Source organism: Rhinopithecus roxellana, chromosome 11 (assembly GCF_007565055.1).
Source record: "Rhinopithecus roxellana isolate Shanxi Qingling chromosome 11, ASM756505v1, whole genome shotgun sequence".
In the NCBI taxonomy this organism is placed as follows: domain Eukaryota; kingdom Metazoa; phylum Chordata; class Mammalia; order Primates; family Cercopithecidae; genus Rhinopithecus; species Rhinopithecus roxellana.
The window spans coordinates 75,980,251-75,995,673 of NC_044559.1; the positions used below are offsets into that span (position 1 = coordinate 75,980,251).

A 15,423-nucleotide genomic window follows, 5' to 3' on the forward strand; every position below is an offset into this window, starting at 1 on the left:
AGTGGCGTGATCATGACTCACTGCAGCCTGAGCTCAAACTCTTGAGCTCAATCCTCCCATCTCAGCTCCCAAGTAGCTGAGACTACAAACATGTGCCATCACGCCCAGCTTATTTTTTTTTTTTAGACGGAGTCTTGCTCTGTAACGCCCAGGCTAGAGTGCAGTGGCACGATCTCGGCTCACTGCAACCTCTGCCTCCCGGGTTCAAGGGATTCTCCTGCCTCAGCCTCCCAGGTAGCTGGGATTACAGGCACCCACCATAATGCTCGGCTAATTTTTTAAATTTTTTAGTAGAGACGGGCTTTCACCGTGTTGTTCAGGCTGCTCTTGAACTCCTGACCTCAGGTGATCCACCCGCCTTGGCCTCCCAAAGTGCTTGGATTACAGGCATGAGCCACCGCGCCCAGGCTTTTTTTTTTTTTTTTTTTTTTTTTAAGAAATGGGGTCTCACTATGTTGGCCAGACTGGTCTCAAGTTCCTAGGTTCAGGGGATCCCCTTGCTTTGACCTCCCAAAGTGCTGGGATCACAGGTGTGAGCCACTGCACCCAGCCCTAGGTCCCATTTCTGATTAGGTATGTTCCCTACAATGCAGCTAACTTCCCTGATCCCTGTGTTGGAAACACCTCAGCCACAGGATCTTGGAGAGGTGATGAACTGGACCTTTGAATACCTGGGCCAAGCAAGTATTCTGACCCTAGCCAGCCTGTGAACTTCCCTCCCCAGAGCCAACATGGTCCTTCATAAAGGAAAGCAACCTCTGAGCGTGAATGCTTTGTGTTACCAGTCACTGAGGGGGAAAAAAAAAGTTCATACCCACAGGAAAGACTGTTCCGTTGCCATGGCAACAACTCACCACCATAACCAGTTTTAAGCCACTTAAAGACAATTCATCTCCCTTCAGCTGAACAATTTTCCTCAGTGACCAGACATCTGACAGCCAGCCAATTGGTAACAGCCACACTGGTTGACCAACCAGTCCCTAAACACTACCTCCCTTGATATGTGCCCACCATTGATCTTCAACCTCCTGGCACCTTATATATAAGATCAGTGCCCTGCTCCACTCACAGGGATTGCACCTAACAGGCCCAGCTCTGCCTCCCTTAAGTAACTACTGTAGTAAATGCAGCTTTTTGGTTCAGCTATTGAGAGGTGGTCTTTTCTTTAGACACACTCATATTCTGGAATCTTGCCTTCCTGGGAGTGATTTATTCTCACTTCCTCTGTGGTGTCATTGCCTCCATGCCTCTGAGCTTCATATACCTGTACGCATCATATGCCTCTATGCTGTCACTGGTGAATGAGAAAAAGGCAAACTCCAGGCATGGTGGCTCACGCCTGTAATCCCAGCACTTTAAGAGGCTGAGGCGGGCAGATTACCTGAGGCCAGGAGTTCAAGACCAGCCTGGCCAACATGCTGAAACCCCATCTCTACCAAAATACAAAAATTAGCTGGGTATAGGGGCGGGCCCCTATAATCCCAGCTACTCCGGAAGCTGAGGCAGAATTGCTTGAGCCTGGGAGGCAGAGGCTGCAGTGAGTTGAAACTGTGCTACTGCACTCCAGCCTGGGCTACAGAGCTAGAGTCCGCCTCAAAAAAAAAAAAAAAAAAAAAAAAAAAGGCCAACTCTTCTTCTGTACAAGGCAGCAATGAAGACTGAATTTCAGACCCCTCATCTGGGAAACTAAGCAGTCCACAGACTTCACAACTGTACATGACAACCCTGCTCACCCCTCATAAGCGCTAGCCTTCATGTGCCATTCTCCCTCCTCGATACCTTCTCCAGTCTGTCCTTCCCTCTTTGCCCCCACTGCCACATTCTTAGTTTCAGCCCTTATGGTTTCTTGCCTGTACTGGTGCAGCAGTCTCTAATGTATCAGTGACTCATATCTTGCCGGCATCTAGAGCAAACACGTCATGTTCTTACTTGCCCCTGTGCCTTTGTAGCTGCTATTGCCTTGCCTGGCCTGAACAGCCACCCTCAGCTTCCTGGTCAATTCTAGTTCATGCTGCAGCACTCACCTCCAACATCACCTCACCCAAAAATTGGCCCTGACTCCCTCTTAGACATGACTATAGTCTGCCAGGCTCTGGGCTCCCATAGCTCCTGGCCATACCTGGATGATGGCACTGATTGCCACAGGGATTGTTTACTGCCACCCCAACCAGCCTGTGAACTCTAGATGTGGGAGCTAGGCTTCCTTCATTGCTTGATAACCAAATGGTTATAAAGAACAGGAATTGGGAGAGGAGTAAATTACAGTTATAACTCTCCACTTAATGCTATTGGGAATCTTTCCCTAGCTTTGGTTTCCCCCCTTTTTTTTTTTTTTTTTTTTTTGAGACAGAGTCTCGCTCTATCTCCCGGGCTGGAGTGCAGTGGCCAGATCTCAGCTCACTGCAAGCTCCACCTCCCGGGTTTATGCCATTCTCCTGCCTCAGCCTCCCGAGTAGCTGGGACTACAGGCGCCCGCCACCTCGCCCGGCTAGTTTTTTGTATTTTTTTTTAGTAGAGACGGGGTTTCACCGTGTTAGCCAGGATGGTCTCGATCTCCTGACCTCGTGATCCGCCCGTCTCGGCCTCCCAAAGTGCTGGGATTACAGGCTTGAGCCACCGCGCCCGGCCTGGTTTCCCCATTTTTAAATGTGGCTAATAGGCCGGGTGCAGTGGCTTATGACTGTAATACCAGCACTTTGGGAGGCGAAGGCAGGAGGATCACTTGAGGCCAGGAGTTAGAGACCAGGCTGGATAACAGTGAGACCCTGCCATTTTTTTTTTTTTTTTTTTTTTGGAGATGGAGTCTCACTCTGTCGCCCAGGCTGGAGTGCAGTGGCACAATCTTGGCTCACTGCAACCTCTGCCACCTGGTTTCAAGCAATTATCCTGCCTCAGCCTCCCGGGTAGCTGGGATTACAGGTGCCTGCCACTGCGCCCAGCTAATTTTTGTATTTTTAGTAGAGACGGGGTTTCATCATATTGGTCAGGCTGGTCTCGAACTCCTGACCTCAAGTGATCCGCCCACCTTGGCCTCCCAAAGTGCTGGGATTACAGGCGTGAGCCACCATGCCGGGCCAATTCTTCCCTCTCTCAATAGGCACAGGGGGTGAGCTGCAACTTACCCAACTAAAAGACTAAATTTCCCAGTCCCTTCTGCAGCTAAATTTGGCCAAATTACTAAATTCTAGTCAATCAGGTGTAAGTGGAACTGACTTGGCTGGAAGGTGCACCTTTTGGCTCTTCCTCCCTTCCTTTCTATACTAGGCCTCCACCTGGATTGTGAATATGACAGTTGGAGCTCCTGCAGCCTATCTAGGGAGCACAAAGTGACAGTGACAATGGAAGTCATACACTATGGAGGTTGAAGCAGAAAAAGAGAGGGATCCCAGGATCCTGAAGATTCTGTGGAGCTGCCGTAGCAGCCTGGACTGCCCATTGCCTCCTGATTTCCATTTCTTGAATGTAAGAGAATTAACCATTGCCTGTTTAAGCCACTGTAGCGTCTCTTATAGCAGCTGAACAGAATTCCTTGCTGATATAGAGGCCCTGAGAAGAATGAAGAATTTGAACTGGTAAATGGGGAACAGTTTAATTTTGGGGTAAGTGGAGAGAGAGCAGTCCTCCCCATTAAGCAGAGTCCCCTGCCATGCCCAGATTCCAGTCTTCCTCAGCCTAGGAGGAGACATGCTTCCTCTCCAGCACACCAGGCACTTTCCCCAAGAGTTACTCTAGAAAGCAAGCTCTTTTTTGCTTTTGGATTTTTTTTTTTTTTTTTTTTTTTTTTTTTTTTTTTTGAGATAGGTTCTCACTCTGTCACCCAGGCTGGAGTGCAGGGGTGCAATCATGGCTCACTGCAGTCTTGACCTCCTGCACCTCAGCCTCCCGAGTAGCTGGGACTATAGGCGCACATCACCATGCCTGGCTAATTTTTGTATTTTTTGTAGAGTTGGGGTTTCTCCGTGATGCACAGGCTGGTCTTGAACTTCTGGGCTCAAGCGATCCTCCCACTTTGGCCTCCCGAAGTGTTGGGATTACAGGCAGGAGCCACCACACCCAGCATCAAATGGAATTGTAATGCCCCAGGAGCCAAGGGATGCTAGACCCCTGCAGCAGTGCTGTGCCAGGCACTGGGCTAAGGATTTCACATGCATTATCTCATTTTAGTCTCATAACAGCAACCCCATTTTCAGATGAGGAGACTGTGGCTCATAGAGCTCAGCCGCCTCCCCTGGGTCACACAGCTGGGATGTGGCTCCAAACCCAGTCTTCCTAAGTCCAAAGCCTGGGCTTTAACACAGCTCCAGCAGTTAGGAAAACCATCCGGAGAAGCTGCAACCACAACGGGTTGGTCAAAATGCTCTGAGCTTGAGCCCCAGGTTAAACACCCAGACCATCTGCTTCCTCTTTGAGGCAAGAGGCTAAGCCTCAATTTCCCTTTCCTCCTGCCCAGTGTCATAACAGATTACAACTTGCTGACCTAAAACTGGCCTTACTGCTCCCCATGGCCTCAGAACTTTGGGTGTGGCAGCTCTGTTCCCTCCATAGGAGCCTTGCAGAGCAGTGCAGACCAGGTATGATGGCTCACGCCTATAATCCCAGCACTTTGGGAGGGCAAGGCAGGCAGATCACCTGAGGTTGGGAGTTCGAGACCAGCCTGACTAACATGGAGAAACCCTGTCTCTACTAAAAATACAACATTGGCCGGGCTTGGTGGCACATGCCTGTAATCCCAGCTACTGGGGAAGTCTAAGGCAGGAGAATCGCTTGAACCCGGGAAGCACAGGTTGCGGTGAGCTGAGATTGCACCATTGTACTCCAGCCTGGGCAACAAGAGCGAAACTCCATCTCAAAACAAGAAAACAAAAAGACAAGAGCAGTGCTATGGGGGGAGCGGGCTCATCCTGGGCTAAGCGTTGGATCTCCTGGCTTCTGCTCACTATGTGACCTTGGGGGTGTCACTGAACCCCTTGGAACCATGTTTCCCCATCTGTGAAATGAGGACACCGGCTCTGTCCTCCTCACTTAGAGAATTAATGGAAAGGTATTTTGGAACTGAGGAAGAGTTTTTTTGGATGATAATAATAGCTCGCATTTACTGCATGCTCACTGTGTACCAGGCAGCGTGCTCAGCACTTTAAATTCATTGTTATTTAGTTCCCATAAACCATATGGGTAGGCATTCTTATCTCCATTTTACAGATGTGGAAAACTGAGGCTCAGGGAAGAGTAAGGTGAGTTGTTCAAGGTCACAGAGCAAGTGGTGGTACCTGAATTCCAACCCAGAGAGTCTAACTGCAGGACCTATCCTTCAGATGTGAGTGGTCCTTATTAGCCATATGTGGAGTGGCTGATCATGGACACAGCTAGAGCCTCTGGGTGGGAGTTGCTGCTAGAACTCAGGGGTGGAGAGCTGAGCCCTGGGGTGCGGGGGTGGAAGAGATTGTGCTCAGGCCATTTGGATGCCTATTGTTCCCTCTTCTGATAGAGCATGACTCCTGAAGGAGGCTCAGAGCAGACGCCTCAGGATGGACGGCCAGCAGGTGGCCTAGGGCCCTCCGATGCCCATACCAGGCTGGCGATGTAGCCAGGGGCTGTATTCAGTTACGACGCAGACTCAGTTTGGAGGCCAGCAGGTTTCTGTAGCCCAGGAAAAGGATGGGAAGTCTGCCACTACCCTTGGCCTCTGCCCATCTGATTTGCAAAATCCCAGCCTACTAGTTGGTGTTGCAGGCTCTCTACAGGGTTTTAGCCCTAACAGGTTGTTGGTAGCACTCCCTCTGGTGGCAAAGATGCACCACTGACCCTTCTGTAAAGCACAGTACTACACATTTACAGTAATTTGACACATATACATAGTTTCTTTTATTCGTATTTATTTTTTTGAGATGGAGTCCCACTCTCTTGCCCAGGCTGGAGTGCAGTGGCATGATTTCGGCTCACTGCAGCCTCTGCCTCCCGGGTTCAAGCGATTCTCCTGCCTCAGCCTCCCAAGTAGTTGGGATTACAGGCGTGCACCACAACACCTGGTTAATTTTTGTATTTTTAGTAGAGACGGGATTTCACTATGTTGGCCAGGCTGGTCTTGAACTCCTTACCTCAGGTGATCCACCCACCTTGGCCTCCCAAAGTGCTGGGATTACAGGTGTAAGCCACCGCGCACAGCCACAGATACATAATTTCACACTGAATCTTCACAGCAGCCCAGTGGGTTCAGAATTATTATCATAACTTTCAGCCAGGCACAGTGGTTCACACCTGTAATCCCAGCACTTTGGGAAGCCCAGGTGGGTGGATCACTTGAGGTCAGGAGTTTGAGACCAGCCTGGCCAACATGGTGAAACCCCATCTCTACTAAAATTACAAATAGTCAGCTGGGTGTGGTGGCATGTGCCTGTAATCCCAGCTACTTGGGAGCCTGAGGCAGGAGAATTGCTTGAACCCAGGAGTTGGAGGTTGCAGTGAGCCAAGATCACGCCACTGTACTCCAGCCTGGGCAATAGAGTGAGACTCCGTTTCAGAAAAAAAAAAAAAAAGGAATTATTATCATAAATTTAAGTAATATGACACATTCGAATGTGTAAAAAAAAAATGTATAAATAAATAAATAAAGGGAAAAAAAGAACAGGAATGAGAGACTTAGAGAGGTTAAAATCCCTTGCTTAGTTTATAGTTGAAGTATGTCCCGTCTTGAACCCAGCACTTTACCTGCCTTCTTTCAGCAATTATCCCAAGTCTAGACCTCTGGTCGTGAGCACAGCTTGCTTATAACAGTTTCCACACTCTGCTTCCTTTTCCTCCCCCAGCCACCAGTTCCCTTTTCTCAGCCTTCCCACTGAGGTCTCAGCCTGTGTCCCAGGCACAGGGCCCCACTGGAGGGTGATAATGTCTCCAGAGGCTTGGAGGGGCTGAGGCCCGGAGTCTGAGCTGACTTCAGTCTTCTCTGCAGCGACGCTTTCTCACATCAACACACTTTATGCTCTCTCTGCTCTAGGTGTGAGGACCACTTTTTGTTGTTGTTTTTTGAGACAGAGTCTCACTCTGTCACCCAGGTTAGAGTGCAGTGGCACAATCTTGAGTCACTGCAACCTCCGCCTCCCAAATTCAAGCGATCCTCCCACCTCAGCCTCTGAGCAACTGGAACTACAGGTGCCTGCCATCATGCCTGGCTAATTGTCATATTTTTTGTAGAGATGGGGTTTCACCATGTTACCCAGGCTGGTCTCGAACTCCTGGGCTCAAGTTATCTGCCCGCCTCAGCCTCCCAAAGTGCTGGCGTTACAGGCGTGAGCCATTGCCCCCGGCCCATTTTGTATTTTCAGTAAGTCCATAAAGTGTAATATACATATAAGCAGGGCATGGTGACTCACGCCTATAATCCCAACACTTTGGGAGGCCAAGGGAAGCAGATCACTTGAAGCCAGGAGATCAGGATTTGTCTGGGCAACATAGCAAGGCTCTGTCTCTTAAAAAAAAAATTAGCTTGGTGTGGTGGATATGTGTCTGTAGCCCCAGCTATTTGGGAGGCTGAAGCAGGAGGATGGCTTGAATTCAGGAGTTTAAGGTTATAGTGAGCCATGATCATGCCACTGGACTCCAGCCTGGGTGACAGAGTAAGGCCCTATCTTTAAAAAAAAAAATGGCAATGCATGCCTGTGGTCCCAGCTACTTGGGAGGCAGAAGTGGGAGGATTGCTTGAGCCTGGAGGTCAAGGCTGCAGTGAGCCATGATTGTGCTACTGCATTTCAGCCTGAGTGACAGAGGAAGACTGTGTCTCAAAATAAATACATAATTTATTAAATAATAAATAAATGGGATTATAACTATGTACTCTTTTGTGTCTGGAGTCTTTTACTCAACCTAGGTCATGCATGATGTTATATGTAGCAGTAGTTCCTTCTCATTGCTATACAGAGTCAAATGCTATAGTATTCCATTATATATCAATATGTCATAATTTATCCATTCTGCTCTGTCTGCCTGTCTGTCTTATCTATCTATCTATCTATCTATCTATCTATCTATCTATCTATCTATATTTTAGACACAGAGTCTCACTCTGTTGCCCAGGCTGGAATGCAGTGGCATGATTATAGCTCACTCTAACCTTGAATTCCTGGGCTCAAGTGATCCTCCTTAGTTTCCCAAGTACGAGTACATGCCACCACATGTTGATAATTTTTTATTTTATTTTTTTAAAGATGGGGTCTCACTATTTTGCCCAGATTGGTCTTGAACTGTTGGCCTGAAGCAGTCCTCCTGCCTCAGCCTCCCAAAGCACTAGGATTACAGGTGTGAACCACTGCATCCAGCCTCATTCTACTGTTGATGGACATTTTATTATTTCCATTGTGAACATCCTCCTGTATCTCTTTTTTGCATACAAGTAAACATCTCTGTTGAGTAAATACGCAGGAATGTATTGCTGGGTTATGGAGCAGGCATGTATTCAGTTTTAGTAGATACTACCACACAGTTTTCCAAAATGGTTGTATCACTTTATACTCCAACGGCAGCATGTTTGCCAGTTTCTCCACATCCTTACCAACATTGGTATTGCTAGTCTTTTCAATTTTAGCCATTCTGGTGGGTGTGTAGTGGCATTTCACTGTGATTTTAATTTGTATTTCCATGTTGATATGTTGATAATGAAACTGAGTATCTTTTCTGTTCTGGTCTGTTCTTTTACTTTTTTTTTTTTTGAGACAAAGTCTCATTGTGTCACCCAGGCTGGAGTGCAGTGGTGCTATTATAGCTTACTACAGTCTCAAACTCCTGGGCTGAAGAGATTCTCCTGTCTCAGCTTCCCAGGTAGCTGGGACCATGGGTGCACGCCACTGCACCCCACTATTTTGCTTAGTTTTTGAGGAGACAGGTCTTGCTGTGTTGGCCAGGCTGGTCTCCAACTCCTGGGCTTAAGTGATCCTCCTGCCTCGGCCTCCTAAAGTGCTGGTATTACAGGCGTGAGCTACCATGCCTGGCCTGCTTTTCATATATTTATTGGCCATTTGGATATTCATTTTTGTGAAGTGCCTGTTCATGTATTTTTTATTTTTTGTACAATACATCATGATGTTCAGCTGTTGATGTCTTTTGCCCATTCTTCTTCTTTTTTTTTTTTTTTTTTTGAGACATAGTCTCACTGTGGCGCCCAGGCTAGAGTGCAGTGGCACGATCTCAGCTCACTGTAACCTCCACCTCCTGGGTTCAAGTAATTCTCCTGCCTCAGCCTCACAAGTAGCTGGGACTACAGGCACCCACCACCACGCCCAGCTTATTTTATTTTATTTTTTTTTTTGTATTTTTGGTAGAGATGGGGTTTCACTGTGTTGGCCAGGTCTTGAACTCCTGACCTCATGATCCGTTTTTTTTTTTTTAATTTTGTTTCTTTTTTGAGACAGGGTCTCACTCTGTCACCCAGGCTGGGGTACAGTGGTGCAATCACGGCTCACTACAGCCTCGACCTTCTCTGGGCTCCCCCCTCAGCCTCCTGAGTTGCTGGACTATACAGACTCACACCACCATGCTCAGCTAATTTTTGTATGTTTTGTAGAGACTGGGGTCTCATGATGTTGCTCAGGCTGGTCTTGAACTCCTGGGCTAGAGCAATCCTCCCTCCCCTCTACTCCCTGCCCCCGGGCCTCCCACAGTGTTGGAATTACAGGCCAGGCAGGAGCCACTGCACCCACCTGTCCCTTTTGCCCATTCTTTTTATTGGATTGTCCGCCTTGTTCTTACTGATTGGTAGGAATTCTTTATATATTGTAGATATACTTTGTTAGTTATATATATCTTCTTCCAAAGAATGCTGCTGAAGTTTTAGAATAAAGCTGCTGGGCAAGAGGGAAGAGAAATGTGTCTTTTGTAAGGTTTGGGATCTGGTTGAAGGATTTTAAGGAGGGCCTCAGGGGAGTGGGAATAAACTGGATTGGTTGCTGGTTCTGAGGTGGAATTAGGAGAACTGGGAATTGGCTAGGTGCCGGGTGTGGTGGCTCATGCTTGTAATCCCAGCACTTTGGGAGGTGGGCAGATCACCTGAGGTAAGGAGTTCGAGACCAGCCTGGCCAACATGGTGAAACTCTGTCTCTACTGAAAATACAACAACAACAACAACAACAATTAGCCGGGCGTGGTGGTGCATGCTTGTAATTCCAGCTACTTGGGAGGCTGAGGCAGAAGAATCACTTGAACCTGAAAGGTGGAGGTTGCAGTGAGACGAGATTGCATCACTGCACTCCAGCGTGGGCGCCAGAGCAAGACTCTGTCTCCAAAAAAAAAAAAAAGAGAGAGAGAGAGAACCGGAGATTAACTAGGGATGGAATGCTCTCATAAGCCATGGGTGGCTTAGCAACCGAGTATCTCCAGTAACATGAAAATAGCAAAGCTTGTCTAGAAGACACTGACTACTTTTTTCTCTTTTCAGGTCAAGCTAATTTTCACCCTTTCAAGTCTCCATAAGTTTTGTCTTTTTCTTTTTTCTTTCTTTCTGTTTTTGAGACAGAGTTTCACTCTTGTTGCCCAGGCTGGAGTGCAATGGCGTGATCTCGGCTCACCACAACCTCTGCCTCCCAGGTTCAAGCGATTCTCCTGCCTCAGCCTCCCGAGTAGCTGGGATTACAGGCATGTGCAACCATGCCCGGCTTATTTTGTATTTTTAGTAGAGACAGGGTTTCTCCACGTTGGTCAAGCTGGTCTCGAACATCCTGACCTCAGGCGATCCGCCTGCCTCAGCCTCCCAGAGTGTTGGGATTACATATATACTTTTACATGAGAGTATATGACTTTCATATAAATGTTTCTAGGCTTAATTTTGAAAATAGATTTTCAAAAACAACTTTTTGTTGTGAACTGCAAAAGAATTCCAGTTTTTTGTTTGCTTTGTTTTGTTTTTTTGAGACAGTCTTACTCTGTTGTCCAGGCTGGAGTGCCGAGGCGCAATCTTGGCTCACTGCAACCTCCGCCTCCCGAGTTCAAGTGATTCTTGCGCCTCATCCTCCCGAGTAGCTGTGATTATAGGCGCGCGCCACCAAGCCCAGCTAATTTTTGTATTTTATTAGAGACAGGGTTTCATCCTGGTGATCAGGCTGGTCTCAAACTCCTGACCTCAAATGATCCACCCGCCTCAGCCTCCCAAAGTGCTGGGATTACAGGCATGAGCCACCACGCCCGGCCACGCCCGGCCACACTCCAGTTTTATAAGGCTCAGTCCTGTGGCCCTGAAACCTGGTCCTGGCTGGAGTAAGAACCGCATAGAACCCTTAGCAACCTAACTTCCTCCCTAGCAACAGATCTCCTTGGAGCTCCTCCCCATTTGAAGCCAGGAAGGGGCGTAAAACCGGATGTTGACTGTTTTACCATAGTAATGCACACAAATCCGGAAGTGACGCCAGAAGAGGAGGACGTGAAGGCTACAGGGTATCCACGTGGGTGCTGAGCGTGTTTCTACGTCCCTGGAAGCCGGTCGTTTAAGCTCAGTGCTGGCCACGGCTTAGTCAACATGGGTCGCTCGGGAAAGTTGCCCTCTGGTGTCTCAGCTAAGTTGAAGCGCTGGAAGAAAGGCCACAGCAGCGACAGCAATCCCGCCATCTGCCGCCACCGCCAGGCCGCCCGCAGCCGCTTCTTCAGCCGGCCGTCAGGTAGCTGGGTTGGGATCCACGCTCAGCCGGCGGCGGGTTTCTGGGCAGACCTGGGTCCAGATGAGTCTGGGGCCTCTGGGAGAGTACGGGGCCAGGCCTTGGACCTTTCATCTGTTAGGATGTCTGATCTGGAGCCCTCTCTGAAGGGCAGCCCTTCCAATTTAGCAGATACGGAAACTGAGGTCCACAGTAGGGAAATGTCTTGTGTAAGGTACCGCGGGTGTCAGAGTTGAGACTGATGGCTTGGACCTTGGATAACTCTTTACAGAGCGCTTTCACCTTAATTTATTTTCCAGGCCTTCTGAATGTAGCTCCCAGCCGATTCCCAGTGGCGTTTATGCCACTGCTACAGGCAAGCAGAAACTCTTACATGGAGGATTCCCTTTCTCCTTGGTTTTTCAAGTTTTTAGGCATACAGTGGGTTTATGAGACTGGCTGTGTTCAGAATTCAGCCTCTCGGGTTGGCGATTTGGCCTGAGCTGGTTTGTTTCCCAGGGGTTCTGTTCTCTTGACCAAAAGGAGACTTGGGCCTTATCTTGTGTCTCTGGCTCTCAGGAAGGAGTGACCTGACAGTCGATGCTGTGAAGTTACATAATGAGCTGCAGTCAGGGTCCTTGCGCTTGGGCAAAAGCGAAGTCCCCGAGACGCCCATGGAAGAAGAGGCAGAGCTGGCTCTCACCGAGAAGTCCTCGGGCACCTTCCTGAGTGGCCTTTCCGACTGCACAAACGTCACCTTCAGCAAAGTGCAGCGCTTCTGGGAGTCCAACTCGGCTGCCCACAAGGAGGTAGGAGCGAGGGTCAGGAGGGCCATAGGATAGTGAGGAGAGGCCAACTCATGCCTTTTCTTCAGCTCTGGCTGACTGGTTTCCGATGACAACAGCTGGTATTTCTGGATGATGTGTCATCGCTCCTCCCCTTTATGTCCCCTCCTAGGGCAGGTTCCACTTTCTGCTTTTTATAAGAACATCTCCCCTGCTGAAGAAGTACTTGAGGGTAGAAATATTTTCCAAACATTTCTCTCCTCAGCTATATCTAGCACAGCACTTCTAACACAGAGTATTTTCAGTAAACATATGTTGAGTAAATAAATGCTGAGTAACAGTGATTAGGAAACGTTTTATCTAGCAAGAACTAAATTTAATTTAATTTAATTTAATTCATGTATTTATTTTAAGACAGAGTCTCGCTCTGTTGGCCAGGCTGGAGTGCAGTGGCATGATCTTTGCTCACTGCAACCTCCGTCTCCCAGACTCAAGCAATTCTCCTGCCTCAGCCTCCCGAGTAGCTGCGATTACAGGCATGTGCCACTACGCCTAGCTAGTTTTTTCTTTTTTTTTTTTTTTTTTCAGTAGAAAAGGGGTTTCACCATATTGGCCAGGCTGGTCTGAGCCTCCTAAAGTGCTGAGATTACAGGCATGAGCCACTGTGCCTGGCCTTACTTTTATTATTTTATCTATACTTTAAAGTTATATATATTTTTTGTTACTGAAATAAAAAATGTCAAAATTCTAAATGATATCAAAATGATAGAAGAAGAATAAAATGTGATGGTAGAGCCCCCAACTTGAGTCATTCACAGAGCTCCTGTTAATGGGTCATTGTCTGTCTTCCTGGACCAGCTCTGTCCAATAGTAATCTAAATTCAAGCCACATATGTAATTAAAAAAATTTTAGTAGCGATATTAAAAACTGAAAGAAACAGGCAAAATAAATTAATCTTTTTTTTTTTTTTTTTCTGGAGACAGAGTTTCACTCTTGTTGCCCAGTCTAGGGCGCAATGGCGCGATCTCGGCTCACTGCAACCTCCGCCTCCAGGGTTCAGGTGATTCTCCTGCCTCAGCCTCCCGAGTAGCTGGGATTACAGGCATGTGCCACCATGCCTGGCTAATTTTCTGTTTTTAGTAGAGACAGGGTTTCTCCATGTTGGTCAGGCTGGTCTCAAACTCCCGACCTCAGGTGATCCACCTGCTTTGGCCTCCCTAAAGTGCTGGGATTACAGGTGTGAGCCACTGCGTCTGGCTCAAATTGATGTTAATAATGTACTTTATTTAACTCAGTGTCTTTAAAATATTATCACTTCAATGTATAATCAATATATTTTACTACAGTGTTATTTTTATGATACTAAGTCTTCAAAATCTAGTGTATAATTTACCCGTATTCCCCTACTTAGATGCTAAACTTTCATTGGAAATACTTGGTTCGTGTGTATTTACAGTTCATAACATTTATAGTTGTACAAGTATAGTTGTACAAGTTCATAACATTTATAGTTGTACAATTCGCCTACTATGTATGAATTACTGCGAACCTATTCGCCAGGTTGTTACAAATATATGTTTCCTAGTAAATGGATCAAGTATTTTAAATTATGAGTAGTTAAAATTTTAAAATTAAATTTTCAGGCCAGGCGTAGTGGCTCACACCTGTAATCCTAGCACTTTGGGAGGCCGAGGTGGGCAGATCATTTGAGGTCAAGAGTTTGAGACCAGCGTGGCCAACATGGTGAAAACCCATCTCTACTAAAAAATGATCCTGGCATGGTGGCATGTGCCTGTAATCCCAGCTACTTGGGAAGCTGAGGCAGGAGAATCGCTTGAACCCTGGAGTCGGAGGTTGCAGCGACCCAAGATCGCACCACTGTGCTTCAGCCTGGGTGACAGAGTAAGACTCTGTCTCAAAAAAAAAAAAAAGAAAAGAAAAGAAAATATTATTTACCCAATTTTGTTATTTAGGTTTACCAAAATGTGATTAGTTTCTTTTTTTTTTTGAGACAAAGTCTCACTTGGTCACCCAGGCTGGAGTGCAGTGGCTGATCAGCCTCCCAGCCTCCCAAGTAACTGGGACTACAGGGGATTGCTATCATACCCAGCTAATTTTTGTATTTTTTGTAGAGATGAGGTTTGCCATATTGCCCAGATTGGTCTCAAACTCCTGGGCTCAACGGATCTGCCCACCTCAGCCTCCCAAAGTGCTGGGATTACAGGTGTGAGCCACTGTGCCCTGCTTGATTAGTTTATTTTCTATCCACTGTTCTGTAACTTTTTCCCTACTGAGCGATATTTATAAGTTAATATATAGTTGTTCTCATTCTTTTGAATAATGCACTATTTAAATCTTTCATTATTTATTATATGATACAGTTGGGTCTCCATATCTGCAGGTTCTGCACCTGCAGATTCAACCAAGCATGGATTGAAAAATCTTTTTAAAATAATAATAATATACCGGGCGAGGTGACTCACACCTGTAGCCCTAGCACTTTGGGAGGCCGAGGCGGGCAGATCACTTGAGGTCAGAAGTTCAAAACCAGCCTGGCCAGCATGGTGCAACCCCATCTCTACTAAAAATACAAAAAGTTAGCCTGGCGTAGTGGCACATGCCTGTAATCCCAGCTACTCAGGAGTCTGAGACAGGAGAATCGCTTGAACCTGGGAGGTGGAGGCTGCAGTTAGCAGAGAGTGTGCCACTGCATTCCACCTTGGGCAACAGAGTGAGACTCTGTCTCAAAACAACAACAACAACAACAAAAATACAGTATAACAACTATTTATATAGCATTTACATTGTGTTAGGTGTTATTTTTTTTTTTTTTTTTTTTTTTTTTTTTTTTTTGAGACGGAGTCTTGCTCTGTCGCCCAGGCTGGAGTGCAGTGGCCGGATCTCAGCTCACTGCAAGCTCCGCCTCCCAGGTTTACGCCATTCTCCTGCCTCAGCCTCCCGAGTTGCTGGGACTACAGGCGCCCGCCACCTCGCCCGGCTAGTTTTTTGTATTTTTTAGTAGAGACGG

The 15,423-nt window shown here is 47.2% G+C and overlaps 1 protein-coding gene across 5 annotated transcripts in view; it reads left to right on the top strand.

The window, feature by feature from the left end:
• Positions 1 to 11,191: 11,191 nt before the first annotated feature.
• RRP12 (ribosomal RNA processing 12 homolog) overlaps positions 11,192 to 15,423 on the top strand; it is a 45,249-nt gene continuing 41,017 nt past the window's right edge. For 3 of the 5 annotated variants that reach the window (XR_004060089.1, XM_030941090.1, XM_030941092.1), the window contains exons 1-2: positions 11,356 to 11,633; positions 12,189 to 12,418. Coding sequence is in view for 4 of the 5 variants with exons in the window: in XM_030941090.1 (XP_030796950.1) it covers positions 11,495 to 11,633; positions 12,189 to 12,418 (369 nt within the window). In the remaining variant the exon portion in view is untranslated. Of the gene's footprint in view, positions 11,634 to 12,188; positions 12,419 to 15,423 lie in introns of all 5 variants that reach the window. The other 2 variants (XM_030941091.1, XM_010389570.2) reach the window with 1 other exon arrangement.